At 40.6% G+C, this 17,176-nt stretch overlaps 1 protein-coding gene across 2 annotated transcripts in view; it reads right to left on the reverse strand.

The window, feature by feature from the left end:
- The window catches only part of zranb3 (zinc finger, RAN-binding domain containing 3), a 118,942-nt gene that overhangs the window by 23,053 nt on the left and 78,713 nt on the right, over positions 1-17,176 (reverse strand). For both annotated transcript variants that reach the window (XM_078552430.1, XM_078552431.1), the window contains 4 exons: positions 12,211-12,363; positions 6,377-6,896; positions 5,867-6,145; positions 3,455-3,552 (listed from right to left, as the gene is read on the reverse strand). In XM_078552430.1, the coding sequence (XP_078408556.1) occupies positions 3,455-3,552; positions 5,867-6,145; positions 6,377-6,896; positions 12,211-12,363 (1,050 nt within the window). The remainder of the gene's footprint in view (positions 1-3,454; positions 3,553-5,866; positions 6,146-6,376; positions 6,897-12,210; positions 12,364-17,176) is intronic.

Genomic DNA, 17,176 nt, shown 5'->3' on the forward strand with positions numbered 1-17,176 from the left:
CCCACTTCTGACCTTATGTTGGAAGGTCATTGATGAAACAGCTGAAGATGGTTAGGCCTAGGACACTATCCTGAGGAACTCCTGAAGTGATGTCCAGGGACTGAGATGTATGACCTACAACAGCCACAATCATCTTCCTCTGTGGTTGATACCACTCCACCCAGCGGACAGTTTTCATGTGTTCATGTTTGGGCTAAGGCTGTAATGAGGTCAGGAGCCGAGTGGCCCTGGCAGAACCCATACTGAGCATCAGTGAGCAGGTTATTGCTAACCAAGTGCCGCTTGATAGCACTGTTGATGGCCCCTTCCATCACTTTACTGATGATCGACAGTAGAATGATGGGACGGTAATCGGCCGGATTGGATTTGTCCTGCTTTGTGTGTACAGGTCATACCAGAGCAATTTTCCACATTGCCGGGTAGATGCCAGTGTTGTGTGGCTTGGTGATAATGGTAGAGTGGGGGATATGCCAGGCCATGAAGTTACAGATTGTGGTTGAGTACAATTCTGCTGCTGCTGATGGCCCACAGCACCTCATGGTTGCCCAATCCTGAGTTGCTAGATCTGTTCAAAATCTGTCACATTTAGCACAGTGGTGATACCACATAACAGGAAGACAGGACTTTGTTTCCACAAGGACTGTTCAGTGGTCACTCCTACCCACACTGTCATGGACAGATGCATCTGCGGCAGGTAGGTTGGTGGATGTTTCTCCCTCTTGTTGGTTCCCACACCATCTGCCGAGGACCCAGACGAGCAGCTATGTATTTTAGGACCAGGCTAGCTTGGTCTGTACCGGTGCTACCGAGCCACTCTTGGTGATGGACATTAAAGTGCTCCATACAGAGTGCATTCTGCGCCCTTGCTACCCTCAGTGCTTCTTCCAAACGGGGTTCAACATGCAGGAGTACTGATTCAACAGGATGGTACATGGTAATCAGCAGGAGGTTTCCTTGCCCATGTTTAACCTAGTGCCATGAAACCTCACGGGGTCCGGAATTGATGTTGAGAACTCCCAGGACAACTCCCTCCCAACTGTATACCACTGTGCCACCACCTCTGCTGGGTCTATCCTACCAGTGGGACAGGACAGGCCCAGGGATACTGATGGTGGTGTCTGGGACATTATCTATAAGATTTGACTCCATGGGTAAGACTATGTCAGGCTGTGAGTCAACTCTCCCAATTTTGGCACAAGATGTTAGGAGGAATTTGCAGGGTTAACAGAGCTGAGTTTGCCGTTGTCATTTCTGGTACCTCGGTCGATGCTGGGTGATCCGTTTGGTTTCTTTTCTTTGATACAACTGAGTGGCTTGCTAGGGCATTTCAGAGGACATTTAAGAATTTACCACATTGCTGAGGGCCTGAAATCACGTGTCAGCCAGACCAGGTAAGGAAAGCAGATTTCCTTCCCTAAAGGACATCAGTGAACCAGAAGGGTTTTTACGACAAGTTTCATGGTCACCGTCAGTCTTATTAATTCCAGACTTTTTAATGAATTCAAATTTCACCATCTGCCAGGTCCCCAGAGCATTACCCGGCTGGATTACCAGCTCAGTGACAATACCACCGGCCACTGCATCCCCTTATATTGTCCAGCTCAGTGCGACTGCTCTTGCTTGCTTCCATTCTTAATGATCCAAATAGTAATTTAAAAAAGAAATCCATGTTATTTTCTTTAAAAATTGTTTAATTTGAACTGCTAGACAATTCTATTTTTCCTCAAACAAATAAAAACTGACTGAACAGAAGTAGACTATGTGGGCAATTTATTTTTGGTACACAGGCAGCATGTGCCTTCAGTAGAGGGAGATAATAATGTACATTATATTCAATTGCTAATACAATGTACTGCTGTTACATATAGGCCTGATTTTACATAGTTTTTTTTAACACATTTGCTGAAAGTATTCATGGTGAGGATAAACAATTCTGCAGTGCAAAAACTAAGATGCTTGGGAAAGCAACTTTATGTTCAGTGATGAATCAGTTTTTCCTGGGGATTTGCACCATTGCAATGATGCATTTTTGTCATAGGGAACCTTGAACAGTACAAAATAAAAAGGAAATTGCAGACTAAGTTGCATTCATTATGACACTCCATATTTTCTGAGGTGTGTAGCCCTACGCTCGCTATAAATAGTTAGAAGCTATCTTGGCACCACCACCACCCCCCATTAAAATCAGCTACTTTCCTTCATTTAAGCCAGTTTTTATGCTATTGTATTTAGACTTAAAATCAAGGCAGAAGTATCCTAGATTTATTGTTTTCCATATTGATCTTGAAGCAGAGAGCAAAAATCAAATCAAACTGTATTCCACCATGAGATTTATCATTCCTAAGTCTGAACCAGAAGGTTGTAGGTTCAAGTACCAACTTGGGGGATGATTTTAAAGTTCAGTTGCTCAATGTATACCCACTGCCTGCCACGTAACCCATCCGAGGACCAAGCCAATTTGAGGCAAAGGCCTTGCTTGCAACCAATGTACTGGATGCACCAAAATAGTAATGCTGAATAGCAGTTGGAGCCTGAGAGGAGAGGGGAGGGAGCCAATCAGAAGAAACAAATGTTTAAATTAACTAAAAAGTTAACTAAACTGTTTTTTCAGTGGTTTCCAGCTTTACCTTTAAAGACTATTGGTTAGGTTGCTCATTGCCCCTATAAATGAGCTAAGTGTCTGTGACATGGGTTCCACTTACGAATGCCACAAAATAGAAATTATATTCCTATGTATGTTATAGTACCGACTTTCATATTACAGATGGCCCCATAAATAGGGCAATGAGTTACTGACAGTTTTCAGGCTATTACAACTCCACTTTTGACAGGTGCAGACAGTTAAAATCAGCTCTCGGACTGCTGCGCATAATCCAGGCTGACTCTTCAGTGTAGTACTGAGAAAATGCTGTGTTGGTGGAGGTGCTGCCTTCTGACGAGGTGTTAACCCAAGGCTCTGTCTGCTTATCTAGGTGAATGTAAAAGATCTTATGGATTATTCAGGAACTGTGTTCCAGCTAACATTTATCTCTCAACCAGCATCACCCAACAGTTACCTCATCATTTGTCTCAATTATTTTGCTGTGCCATGTTTGCTTCTAAAACAACGGTGCTGATGCTTCAAAAATAACTAATTGGCTGTGAAAAAACATGAAATAACCATAGAATCACAACAGCATGGAAGGTACTGTAAAAATGAAAATTGTTTATTTTCAAGTAGGCAAAAAAATTCTATGCATTTAATGTATACAATATTTGTGGTCAGAAACAGAACCTATATTTTTCTAATTTACTGGTTAAAAAAGTTAGATTTGTTTCTGGTAAGTTTAATTATAAGGTTGCTGATGACCTTTGATTACGCTTATAAGTCAATCAAACAGCAATGTAAGACACATGGATGCACATTGAAACAATAGTATGCATCTATGCATGGAGTTTAAATTACTAACAATACCTTGGTGTAGAGATATATTCGATCAGTATTCTTGCTTGCGCTAAACATGAAGCCATCATAAACTGGAACACTGCTGTCACAAGGTATATCAGATTGGTCTATACCAGAAAATTTTGGAAGAAATGCCACGATTAGTTCCTCTTGAAAAAAAAAATTCTCTTTACACACATTCAAATTTGGGATGCCAGCAAAGTAGACATTTCAAAAATATCAGAAACTGCTGCAAGTAACCATATGGTGTGAAGACGGGTTTGCGATTGTTGTTAAATCTCTTGACACTCATTTGATCAAGGTAACCAGCAAGAATTCAATGCACTCAAGACAAGGAAGGGAAGAAATAGGGGGATGGGGATGGCGGTGGGGGGCAGTGGAAGCAGTGTTGGGATTCATGGGAAAGTTCTATGAAATGCTACACCTTTGAGAAATTAAATTTTTTTCACGACTGTAGAGAAGGCTCGGGAAGACCCAAGTGATGTCTTGAAGAACATAAAGGGTTGGTGAAACCGATAATAAGAGAGCATATATTTCAGATAATCACAAAATGATTAGAAAAAAAGATTCTGCATGCAGAAGTTGATTGGAATTCTTTGCTGCAGACCACCCCTGAAACAGAATATATTGTACATAACAGCAAAGGAAATTAGTTGCTCAAAGGGAGCGCTTGATGGTTGGATTAGACTAGATGGCTTATGGGATGATAATTGCCAACAGAGACTTTAAAAGCTGCAGGGATGACCCCTGTGTAGAGTATTTGATGCTTCTCTGATCTGGTGAACAGTGTGAAGTTTTGAGCTTCAAAAGGCTCAGTGTATTCTCTGAACAGGCAAAGAGGAATCTGGGGCAATTAAAAATTGATGTGAGCAAGACTATAAGGGATAATAAGCAAATGGTAGATACGTTAAATGAGAACTTGGTAACCATTTCATGGTGGAGGAAGAGGATAAAGCATTAAAGGTTTAAGGGAATCTAGAAATAAGTCAAGTTAATGGATTTAGGATATGTAAAGAAAATGGCAATGAGAAAATACCATGACGTAAGATAAACAACCTGAAGATCTGATGGGTGAGGAAATCGCAGATGCATTGGTCATTTTCAAAGCTCTTGAATGCTGGAATTATGCCTTTCATTTGGAAAATTTTAAATGTTACTCAAGAAGGGAAGAACCAAGGGAGAAACCACAGGCTCATCGGTTTAATATCACTTATGGAAAAGTTCTTGGAATTCATCACCAGACAAAACGATTAAGCACTTAGATAAGCATGAACTTAACAAAGAGTGAGCATAAGCATGAGCTTATCAAAGGGTGAACATGGATTTGTGGATGGTAGGTCATGCCTGACTATTCTAGCTGAATTTTTTAAGGAGATCACAAGACATCCACGTATACAGTTCAGTAAATATTAGTACACAGGTACAAAAAGTAATCAAAAAGGCTAATGGAATGTTGGTCATTATCTCAAAGGGATTGAAATTCAAAACCGAAGAATAGATGCTTCAGTTGTGAAGATCACTTAGTCAGACCCCGTCTGGAATACTGCCTTCAGCTTTGGGCAACAAACCTTACAAAAGACATGTATAATGCACATTCATCAGGACTGTACTCAGGTTTAAAGGGCTAATTTTGTGAATGCATTAACTTGATTTGAATTTCCTTATATTTAGAAGGTTGAGGGGTGATCTAATTGAGATGTTTTAAAAAAAAACATATTTGCTATCGTAGAAACAGAGAATCTATACCCTCCAGTGGGCGATATCCAGAACAAGGGGACACAAGCATGGCTTCAGATTTAGGCTATTTAGGAGAAAAATCAGGAAGCACTTTTTGACATATTGGGCAATAGAAATCTGGAACTGTCACCCAGAAAAGGCATTGGATACTGGGCCAATAGCAATTTTAAAGACTGCGGTTGATTTTTTGTTAGTTAAGGGTATCAAGAGATATGGAGCAAAGGTGGGTAAATGGAGTTGAGGTACAGATCATCCATGATCTGATAGAATGTTAGCCCCTGCTTCAAATGGCTAATTCTTGTTCTTACATTCTTTTTTTAAAAAATGTTGGATAAATATCTGGTTAGGAATTGAACTGAAGGTTATTGAATTACATAGACTAATATAATCAACGTACATGAAGATGATCAAATACTGCTTCCTGAGATGCTGTATAAAGTACGGTGGCATGGAAAGCAACTAATGAAAGATGAATAACCTAGGTTTAAAGATTTAGACATACTTTGGAGATTTGCTCCACGATCTCTGGGATGGTTATGAAACAACGTTGCAAAACTCGCTCTTAAGAAACAAACTAAATTGGGTACAGCCCTTACAAGAAATAATTCAAGAATGACTTGTATTTAAACACAATTAAATATATTTAAATAGTTGTAGTAATCGATGAAGGACAAACTGAATTACCTGGTTGCTGTTGATTCGTGTTATACATTCTTCCTTCGGTTATGGAAACGGCATTGCTGCTTTCGTCGATATCAACAGGTACAAAGCTTTCCTCAGATTTCGCTGTACTGTTGTGTATCTGTTCACTATTTATCTGCTCTGTAGGTGCATTTGACTCATCTTTTTCCTCATTCTCCAGGTCAGATAGGACAGTACAGTCAGTCTGAGGTTGGGTTCTCCCTTCACACTCCTTTTCATTTGAATTTGCTTGACAAGACAGATTTTCTCCTTTTTGATCACCTGTGTTAAGAAAAGCTTCAGTCTGAAATATTGCTTGGACAGCTTGAATGTTAACTACTTCTTGATAAAACCTATTTTTTCCAAAGTACCAAAAGTTCCCCCATGATTGGTTCACTGAAATAGCCAGCTATTTTCAGTTGAAGTAAAACACTAATAACTCGAGACTTTTTTCGAAGAAATATTTTTATAATAAATTTATTAATGATGGAAAATTCAAAAAAAGGATCTTACCAATATCTCTGAGGGTTTCACAAATTTCGCAGTAAGACAGTAAGGTATTATTGCTATATGTGCACACCTTGCAGTTCCACGTTTTTTCAGTTATAGGCAGCTTTCTTGAGGTAAGTTGTGTTTCACCCAGGAATCGTTGAGTATTTTGAATTTTGAATGGGGTTGGTGTCGTTCCACCTTTGGCCATTCTCTTTTTTGTACTTGCACAATTTTGGACTGGTGTACTTAAATATTTAAATCGTTTAGTCTGTGGTTCAAAATTAGTTTTTAGCGGCAGCTCATCATTGTATGTTTTGCATTTTTCTTCATTCTCATCTTCACCAGCTTCCCTTGCATTTATTTTATCCAGCTTCTCTTGTGGTTGCTGAGCTAATTTGGGTGAATCTGGAGATTTCTTCAGCTCAATTATATCAGAAAACTGGCTGGTTGGCAAATCTTGAGTGGTTCTCTTGCGCTTCTCTGAAGAGTTGGGTTTTGGCGAGAAGAACGAGCGGATGTCATGTTGTTTCTCCTTCTCAAACTAAAAGGAAAGTATAATTCACTGCTTCAAAATAAGGACAAATACTTGTGCAATCAACATACCCAGGAAATTAGAAATCTGTAAAGCTTAAAGACCCATTAAACTGGGAGCACTTAGTCTTGCATTAATACTTCAGATGAAATTTGCAAAGTTTATGAACTATTAAAGGTGCTTATTAAATTCAACAATTAATGCAAATTTAAATCTAACTTTCTAAAAGCTTTGTTATGCCTAACAAGGCAATGAAAAACTTCATGTTCATGTCACGTTAAGCTCAATAAATCTGTGACTAAAGATTGTTCTACCACTTTTAGTTATGTACAGAAAAGAGAAAAGGGATAATATCACCATGCAAGTTAGCAGCTCTAAATGTCAGTCAGCGTTGTTAACATGAATTAGATTGTAAAGTTCAGAAAAAGATTTAGCTTGCCAATATTCATGTTTGTAAGCAGCTCAATTTTTGCAATGAGGTGTTTAGACCAAGGAGGTTTTCAGGTTGCAATGTTTTGGAAGACAAAATCTAAAATCACAGCATTGACGTCAGTACAATCTGTAAAAACCGGCTGAGAAATCTTCAACCCCCACAGAAAATTTTAAATAGCTTGGAAACAGAATGTGTCACACATATTATTTTCCTTTTAAGACAAACTTTAATTATATTATAAAACTGTCTCAATTTGTGGAACATTTGACATGATTGATACCTTCTCACCACCTCTCGATGGTGCACCTCCTGGCTGATTGTAAACATCACCAACAAACCTGGTAACTGACCCAAGTGGTGAACTCCCAGGTCTCAACTTTCCACAGAAAATCTAGACAACCCTCAAGTTTTTGAAGACGGACCAGGGAAGATGTGGTCACTTGCTCTACAGTGGAACATAAGGAGCAGCTCAAATTGTGACTGTGGCCGTCCAAGTCAGATCATCACCCACATACTGACCTTCTGCCCACAACAATTCAGACCACGTCAGCTGAAGCCACAGAATAGTTTATTTAACTCAACATCGAACTATAACTGCCTTCCCAGCCACACAAAATTATTATACTACTATGTATTTTTGTTTAACTACTTTTAAGGGGTGAAGGACTAGGAATCCAGAGAACCCTCACCCCGCCACCAGGTCATAACCTCACCCACCTCTTCCCCCACCCCTCCAGCTGGGGCCTGCCAGCCAGGCCCTACAGATATTCCAACTTACAGTGTAGCACAGCCTCAATAACCTCCTTCTTTGGGGATTGGCAGTAGTCCCAGCAGTGGACACCACTTGAACCTGGCACTGCTGGGACTATAGAGCTTCCGACCAATCAGGTTGACCGACAGTTCTCTAAGGCGGAACTTCCTCTCCTGATGGGGTAGAAGTCTTGTCCTGAGCCAATTAATGCCTCGCCGAGTGTAAAATGACTGCAAGGCAATTGTCTTTTTTGTGTGTGGATTGCCAACTGACATTTTAGTTGTTGGGGGTGGTGGGGGCGGGGGGGGGGGGGTGGCATGGGGCATTAACAAGCAGTGCTATTTAGAGGGCATATCTCCTCTCATACAGGTTGGTTGCTGGGACTTTTTAAAAGCTGATTTCTTCACTTGACTTAGAGTTCTAGCAACAACTTTGTGCTGATACTTGCAAGAATTTTATTTCATTCATCGGTGGTCCTTAGAGCAGCAGCAAAGAAACACCAGTCAGCATGAGCACCTGGGAGAATGACACTGCAGAGGAGGCCATTCCTACAGCAGGTCTTCGGGGAGCACTTCTCACACTTCAACTTGATAGTGGAGCAACATATAGATACCTGTGCCTCAAATTGGAGGCAGTCATGAGGTAGGATTTACTATTTTGGTCAGGACCCCGATGTCAGGGTCAAATGCAGCTATCAATGTTGCACTGTATCGGGAGTGGTCACTCCACATAGATTTTGCCTGGATTGGCAAAATAGCGGCCGGAAGGCGCACTCACCGTCCAATTAAGGACGGTGGGTGACCTCTTGAAACTAAAGAGACATTAGGAGGCCCGCCCGCACAAAAGGAGCTGCGGCCTGCAGGTAAGGGAGAGAGGAAGAGCGTCTACACAATCTGTAATCTCATGGCCCGGCATATCCCCCACACTACCTTTACCACTAAGCCAGGCGATTAACCCTGGTTCAATGAAGACTGCAGGAGGGCATGCCAGGAGCAGCACCAAGCATACCTAAAAATGGAGGTGTCAACCTGGGGAGGCTACAACATGGGACTAACTCCGTGTCAAACAGCATAAGCAGCAAATGACAGATAGAGCTAAACCGATCCACAATCAACGGATCAAATCTAAGCTCTGCAGTCCTGCCACAACCAGTCGTGAATAGCGGTGGACAATTAAACAACTCACTGGAGGCAGAGGCTCCACAAACGTCCCCATCCTCAATGACGGGAAGCCCAGCACATCAGTGCAAAAGAAAAGGCTGAAGCATTCGCTACAATCTTCAGCCAAAAGTGCCGAGTGGATGATCCATCTCAGCCACCTCTGGAGGTCCCCAGCATCACAAATGCCAATCTCCAATTCGATTCACTCCACATGATACCAAGAAACAGCTGAAGGCACTGGATACTGCAAAAGCTATGAGCTCTTACAATATTTCAGCAATAGTACTGAAGACTTATGCTCCAGAACTTGTCGTGCCCCCAGCCAAGTTGTTCCTGTACAGCTACAACACTGGCATCTACCAGGCTATGTGGAAAATTGCCCAGGTATGTCCTGTATATAAAAAGCAGGACAAATACAACCCGGCCAATTACCGCCCCATCAGTCTACTCTCGATCATCAGTAGAGTGATGGAAGAGACCTTCAACAATGCTATCAAGTGGCACTTGCTAAGCAATAACCTGTTCACTGACGCTCAATTTGGGATCCACCAGGGCCTTTCAGCTCCTGACCTCATTACAGCCTTGGTTCTAGCATAGATAAAGGAGCTGAACTCCAGAGGTGAGGTGAGGGTGACTGCCATTGACATCAAGGCAGCGTTTGACCGAGTCTACCTTCAAGGAGCCCTAGCAAAACCGCAGTCAATGGAAATCAGGTGGAAAATTCTCCGCTGGTTGGAGTCATACCTGGTACAAAGGAAGATGATTGTGGCTGCTGGAGGTCATTCATCTCAGTTCCAAGACATCACTGCAGAGTTCCTAAGCGTATAACCATCTTCAGCTGCTTCGTTGCCATTGCCATTGCCTTCCTTCCATCATAAGGTCAGAAGTGGGAATGTTCACTGATGATTGCACAATGTTCAGCACCATTCACGACTGCACAGATGCTGAAACAGTCCATGTCCAAATGCAGCAAGATCTGGACAGTATCCAGGCTTGGACTGACAATAGCAAGTAACATTTGTGCCACACAGGTGCCAGGCAATGACCATCTCCAACAAGAGAGAATCTAACCATTGCCCCTTGACATTCAATGGCATTACCATCACTGAATCCCCTAGCATCAGCATCCTAGGGGTTACATTGACGAGCAACTGAACTGAACGAGACAATTAATTACTGCGGCTACAAGAACAGGTCAAAGGCTAGGAACCCTGTGGAGTATCTCACCTCCAGACTCCCCAAAGCCTGTCGACCATCTACAAGGCACAAGTCAGGAGTGTAATGGAATATTCTCCACTTACCTGGATGAGTGCAGCTCCAGCAAAACTTGGGAGGAAGGCAGCTGCCGAGCTTCTACTGAAGGCACTTCAGATGGCTGTGGTGATCAACCTTGAGCAGCTCTGGGGCCTTGAGCGCAGAATTGCAGAATGTAGCATCATGGCATATGCTACAGCAGTCTGACCCAGCTGTCTGTATAACTCTAACAAGGGTACTGGCAGAGTGGGTGGTGGGAAAACAGACAAGCTGTCGTCCTGAGACAACAACCCATCTTCCACAGGGCCAAGACTCATCCATCATCATCCCTGGTCATGACCTATCCCACCAGCAGAACAGACTCACCAGGGGTGGCAGCAGAGTGGTGTACAGGCCCTGGAACTCCTCAATATCAATAGTGCAGGGGTGAGAGGAAGGATTTTTACCTTGACAACTCTGGTGATGTCTGCACATTTTGTGGCAATGTAGCCATGTCCCAAGAGCTAAGATCCTTGCATTCAGCTCTTTGGATACATCTTTCTACTATTCTCTTAAGTGTTGCCTTTTGCGAATTCCGTCTGCTTGAAAGGAACAGAATACACGTCTTCCTGCCTGGGCCAGGGCTTCCAAACCTGCATTGGAGAACCTGGGAGCCTTTTCTAGAGCAGTTGCAGACATTTTATCCCTTTCAGAACATTTCGTGCTATCTACAGCCACACTGCACTCCCCTTAAAGAGGTACTGAATGCCTTTAAGTGGCATCAGACACATCAGATTGGCTGTTTGGAAGAGCAGGAAATAAGCAGCATGGATAGCACTGCTTGCACACCTGTCTCATTATAGTGAGGTCCCAGCACCAGTTTTCTGTGTTCTCTGACCACTTGAACATGCGCCTGCAGTCTGTGCCTCCACCCTCTGCATGTCCATTTGGGGCCGAATCCAATTTCTATGTCTAAGACTTTACTGATGCTACTACCATTCTCTCCGCTAGATTACTTCGATCTTTAATTCTGAAAGCACCACACCATCCCAAACAAAAGCTAAAACAGGATAGCTAAATTAAGGGGATATCTGATTTATCCCAAATTTCAGAACAGACTTAAAAATACCCAAATATATCCCATGTGAAGTGTTATGGTCTACCCGGATAACTGAATGAAACTGCTGTTATTTGCAAGCCATCTTCATATTTTTTACTGTGAAGTTCTAAAATCCTGTATTAAAGCTTTTCTCTGCAGAAACCAAAGATCTGAAGGAACACAGCTTGAGGAAATATTTTGCAAATTAAAAATAACATAGATTTATGGCAGTGAGTGCAAACACAAATCAAGTTGTTCGACTGATATCATAAATTACTGGAGATACTCTTGTGGGTTATGATCATTGATGGAACCTGTAATTTGAATTACTGCTTCATTCCTGTTTTGTTCTTTATTGCATACTGCAACTTTGAAGAGAGATTTCTTGATTTTTCTCACTACAATGCAGTAGAGAAATAGGATGTAGCAAAGAAGGTGTGGTAAATTGAAAATGTAGTGGTGGTCGAGGATATGTATAACATTACAACTGGCCCTATTGTATTAATATTAGCAAACAGGTGATATGAGACAGATGTTACTCATCATAATGCTCTATTGCAATACATGTAATCAAACAACATAGTAATTAGCAATTAAGGTTTAAAAAATAGTATTTATATTACACATAGCACAGTTCATGTTCTTACATGGGTGAAAAACGCTCCATCCTCAGTTCCTGATAAATTTTCATTTGGCACCCAGGCCAATGCAGTGTTCAAGAAATCCCATTTTTCTTTATCTCCTTCCTCTACTTCCAAGCGTTGCTTTATTCCATTTAATGTGTTAGTTGTAACACAAGTCTGTAATTGAAAAGTAAAGTAACTTATCTCCACTGACTAATCGATAAACTAATTTGGTATTTCAGCTAAACCCACAAAGCTGAAAATCAACAAACAAAACTTCAAACTCAGAAATATTCTAAATTCATTATGATTTCTGCATTTTAATTGATAATTTTCTTAAACCCAGCAGTACAGCTTCAGGCTAATGCCTCATCATTAAACTGCAATGCCAACTCCAATTTATCTTACACTTAGTTCTTAGCTATCAACTTCATGATGATGGAACACACCAGTTTCAGGAATGAATAATTAGCAAGACCCTATAGTCAACTGAACGTGGAAATACACTGATTGTAACTGTACAGAAATCTATATACCACATTATCTGACAGAGGAATTAAGGGTGAGAATGCTGAAAGTAAGAACATAATGGGAAGCAAAGGGAAATAAATAATTGATACATATACATAGTTTTAATTTCTCTACTCTCTTCCTGCTTAAATATTTCCTTCTCTCTTGAAGGCTATGACAAGCTGGAGTACAGTTCCACAGTGACTTGGCCAAGCGTCCATTCTTTAAGTTTGAGTCAGACAATAAAAGCAAGTTATTCGATTATGAGGCAAGAGGAAGTAAAACAAACAACAATATATTTAATAATTAAACCATCTTGGCTGGATTAGAGTCTTTACTTAAACAGAAATCTGAAGAGATCACAGACTCTGGTATCATTTTCCTTTATTTGTGACAAACACTCAGTATGTTCAAATTAGTTCTGGAGTATCCCAGAGATAACAAGCTTGGATTTATTTGTAAACCCAGTTGTTCTCTTTGAAGATTATGATAAATATATATATAATTTTATTCAAAATTTTGAGCTATTGCTGTCAAGGAGCTATCATAATTTTTCCTAATATTATTGTGGGATATTTTAAAGCAGGCTTGTGTGTGTGTGACTAATTTAATTAAACTAGAGACGGTTAGACTGCAATGTTTAAATTATCAAATAAGTGAGGTGTAAAACAGGTATATGAAATTGAGATGAACAATCTAGGGTAAGGTCAGGAGATATGGTGTGAATGAAATTTGCATTTTTAGATAAGTGGAGGAGTGTTTGATTTTTAAAGGGACATGGAAAATGTTTACAACTGGCAAGATAAATAAGGCAAGATTATTATGTTGATTTTCCCGAAAGTACTGGACATATAACAGAAAGATTGTTATATTCTAGGAAAACTTCTATAAAGACAGAGGGAAATAATGGGAATTACAGAACAAAAAAGAGATGAAATATATTTAAAGATGGATGGAAGGCTCTATGAGTTGTGACAGTGAGAGATCTTGGATGGTGAACCATGAGAAACAGACTTGGGGAAAATGCCTCTAGCCACCCTATAGAAATTGGCTGTTCCAGTAACCAAAGTTGTGTTAAAAGCCTTTGGAAGTCCATTGTCCAGTGGGTACTTGTGGTAATATTGCTGGATGACTTTATAAACTTGGAATCTATTTGGGCTGTTGCCTTAAAGAGTGTGTGTATTGGGAGCCTGGTTAAGTAGAAATTTTAAGAACTGTTAAAACTGTGCTACTTGTGTGTGTGTGTTTAAGTTTGTTCTTCTTTTGTTAATAAATGTTTTTATTTAACCTTTAAAATCTCTAAAGGTGGTAGTAGACTCATTACTTCTGACTTCAGTGCATAGGTCGTATCGTAATAAATACAAAATGCAAAATCGTTGTGTGGCCAAGTTTCCCTTGTGGATTTGGTCAGCCTGGCAAATATCACCTGCCATATCATAACAAAATTGGGGCTCTCTGCAGGATTTTTTATTCTTTATGTAGATTGGGAAAATTAAATTGGCAGAGGTAGCCACGAGCAAGAATTCATAGAGTGTATTAGGGGTAGCTCCCTAGAACAATATGTTGGGTATCCAACCAGGGATAGGCTATTTTGGATCTGGTAATGTTTAATGAAGCAGGTTTAATAAATGATCTCAGGGTAAAAGATCCCTAGGAAACAGTGACTATAACATGGTAGAATTTAGTATTCAGTTTGAGAGTGAGAAACTTGCTAAACTTAAATAAGGGTACTTACAACGGAATGAGGGCAGAGTTGGCTGGAGTGGATTGGGAAGAGAGTTTAGCAGAAAAGACGGCTGATGAACAATGGAAGATAATTCATGACTCGTAACAAAGATATATCCCAGTGAGGAAGAAGAATTCTAGGAAGGGGATAAACCAACCAAGGAAGTTAAGGATAGCATCAAATTGAAAGAAAAAACATACAACATGACAAAGATTAGTGTAAGCCGGAGGATTGAGAAAGTTTTAAAAACCAACAAAAGATGACCAAAATAAAATAAAGAGGGAGAAAATAAACTTTGAGGGTAAATTAGCAAGTAATATAAAAACGGACAGTAACAGCTTCTTTAAATGTATAAAAAAGGAAGGGAGAGGCTGAAGTGAACATAGGCCCCGTAGAGAACAAAGCTGGAGAAATAATAATGGGGAACCAGCAAACAGCAGAGGAGTTGAATAAATATTTTGTATCAGTCTTCATGGTAGAAGGCACTAATAACAGTCCAAAATACTAAATAGTCAACGGGCAAAATAGGGGGAGGAAATAAATACAATAACTCTCACTAGAGAAAAAGTACTAGGGAAACTAATGGGGCTAAAGGCCAATAGGTCCCCTGGACCTGATCGGTTGCATGCTAGGTTATTAAAGAAAGTAGCGACTGGAGATAGTGGGTGCACTGTAGTAATCTTCCTGAGATTCTGGAAAAGTCCCAGAGGATTGGAAAACTGCCAATGTAACACTCTTATTCAAAAAGGTAGGGAGACAAAAAACAGGTAACTATAGGCTAGTTAGCTTAACATCTGTCACTGGGAAAATGTTAGAGTCAATTATAAAGGATGTAATAGCGGAGCATTTAGAAATACATAATATAATCAAGCAGTCAGCATGGCTTCATGCCTGACAAATTCTTTGAGGAGGTAACAAGCAGGATAGATAAAGGGGAACCAGTAGATGTAATATGTTTGGATTTCCAAAAGGCATTCAATAAGGTACCGCACATAAGGTTACTTAATAAGACGAGAGCCCATGGTGTTGGGGGTAGTATATTAGCATGGATAGAGGATTGGCTAACTAATAGAAGACAGAGTTGGGATAAGGGGGGTATTTTCAGGATGGCAACTTGAAACTAGTGGTGTGCCACAGGGATCAGTGCTGGGGCCACAATTATTTACAATATATATATATATAAATGACTTGGATGAGGGAAGTGAATGTACGATCACCAATTTTGCAGATGACACAAAAAAAGGGGGAAGACAAGTGGTGAGGATGACACAGAGTTTACAGAGGGATATAGACAGGTTAAATGAGTGGGCAAAGATTTTACAAATACAAGGTGTGAAAACGTGAGGTTACGCACTTTGGCAGGAAGAATAGAGGAGCTGAATATTATTTGAATGGAGAAAGACTGCAGAAAGCTGCAGCACACAGGGATTTGGGGGTTCTCGTGTACGAATCACAAAAAGCTAGCATACAAGTTCAGCAGATAATAGGGAAGGCAAATGGAATGTTGGCCTTTATTTCAAAGGGGATGGAATATAAAAATAGGGAAGTCTTGCTAAAGCTATACCAAGGCACAAGTTAGACCACACCTAGAATATTGTGAACAGTTTTGGTCCCCTTATCTAAGGAAAGATGTACTGGGATTGGAGGCAGTCCAGAGAAGGTTCACTAGGTTGATCCCTGGGATGGAGGGATTTTCTTATGAGGAGAGGTTAAGTAGGCTGGGCCTGTACTCATTGGAGTTTAGAAGGATGAGAGGCGACCTTATTGAAACATAAAATGTTCTTAGAGGGATTGAAAGGGTAGACGCTGAGAGGTTATATCCCCTTGTGGAAGAGTCTAGGACCAGAGGGCATAATCTCAGACTAAGGGGTCGCACTTTTAAGACAGAGATAAGGAGGAATTTCTTCTCTCAAGAGGCTAGCAAATCTGTGGAATTCTTTACCGCAGAGGCTGTAGATACTGGGTCATTAAGTATATTGAAGGCTGAGATAGAGAGATTTATAATCAGTAAGAGAATCAAGGGTTATGGGGAAAAGGCAGGAAAGTGGAATTGAGGATTATCAGATCAGCCATGATCTCACTGAATGGCAGAGCATACGCAATGGGCCGAATGGCCTAATTCTGCTCCTATGTCTTATGGTCTTGGGGTTGGTGAATCTTAAGGGTATGAGTACGAGAAGAACATTGAACTCAGGAGTTGATGTTGAGGGATTTTAAAGTGGTTAGACTGCAAAAATGGCTTTAACAATTGCTTAGACGTTTCTGGGAGTAGAAGATGTAACCCTGATTGGTTTACAAAAAGTAACTAAGGCACAATTAACAGAATTAGCGGATAAGTTGCAGTTAGGCAAATAAAGCAGGCATAATTGAAGTCATAGTGCAGCATTTGAAATTGTAAGGGATACCTGAAACTAGTGAGTCACAGCTGGAGGTAGTGAGACTTCAGTTACAAATGAAGCAGCTTGAACTCGAACAAGCAATGGAAATAAAAAAACTTGAATTAGAGGAAAAGGAAAAAGAGAGAGCGTTTCAAAGAGAAATGGAAATGAGAACACTTGACCTCCAGAGGAGAAGTTAGCAATGAAGGAAAGAGAGAAGGAGAGAGAATATCAGCTCAAAAGGCTGGAAGTTAAAAAAGAGTCTTCAGATGCTGAGGAAGGTTCTGATGCGGAAACAACCACTTCCAACCCAAAACCCAGTCGGGGGGGTGGGGATGTTTAAAGTTGTGCAGGCTCTTCCGGAGTTTGAAGAAAG

Source organism: Cetorhinus maximus, chromosome 11 (assembly GCF_964194155.1).
Source record: "Cetorhinus maximus chromosome 11, sCetMax3.hap1.1, whole genome shotgun sequence".
Taxonomy (NCBI): domain Eukaryota; kingdom Metazoa; phylum Chordata; class Chondrichthyes; order Lamniformes; family Cetorhinidae; genus Cetorhinus; species Cetorhinus maximus.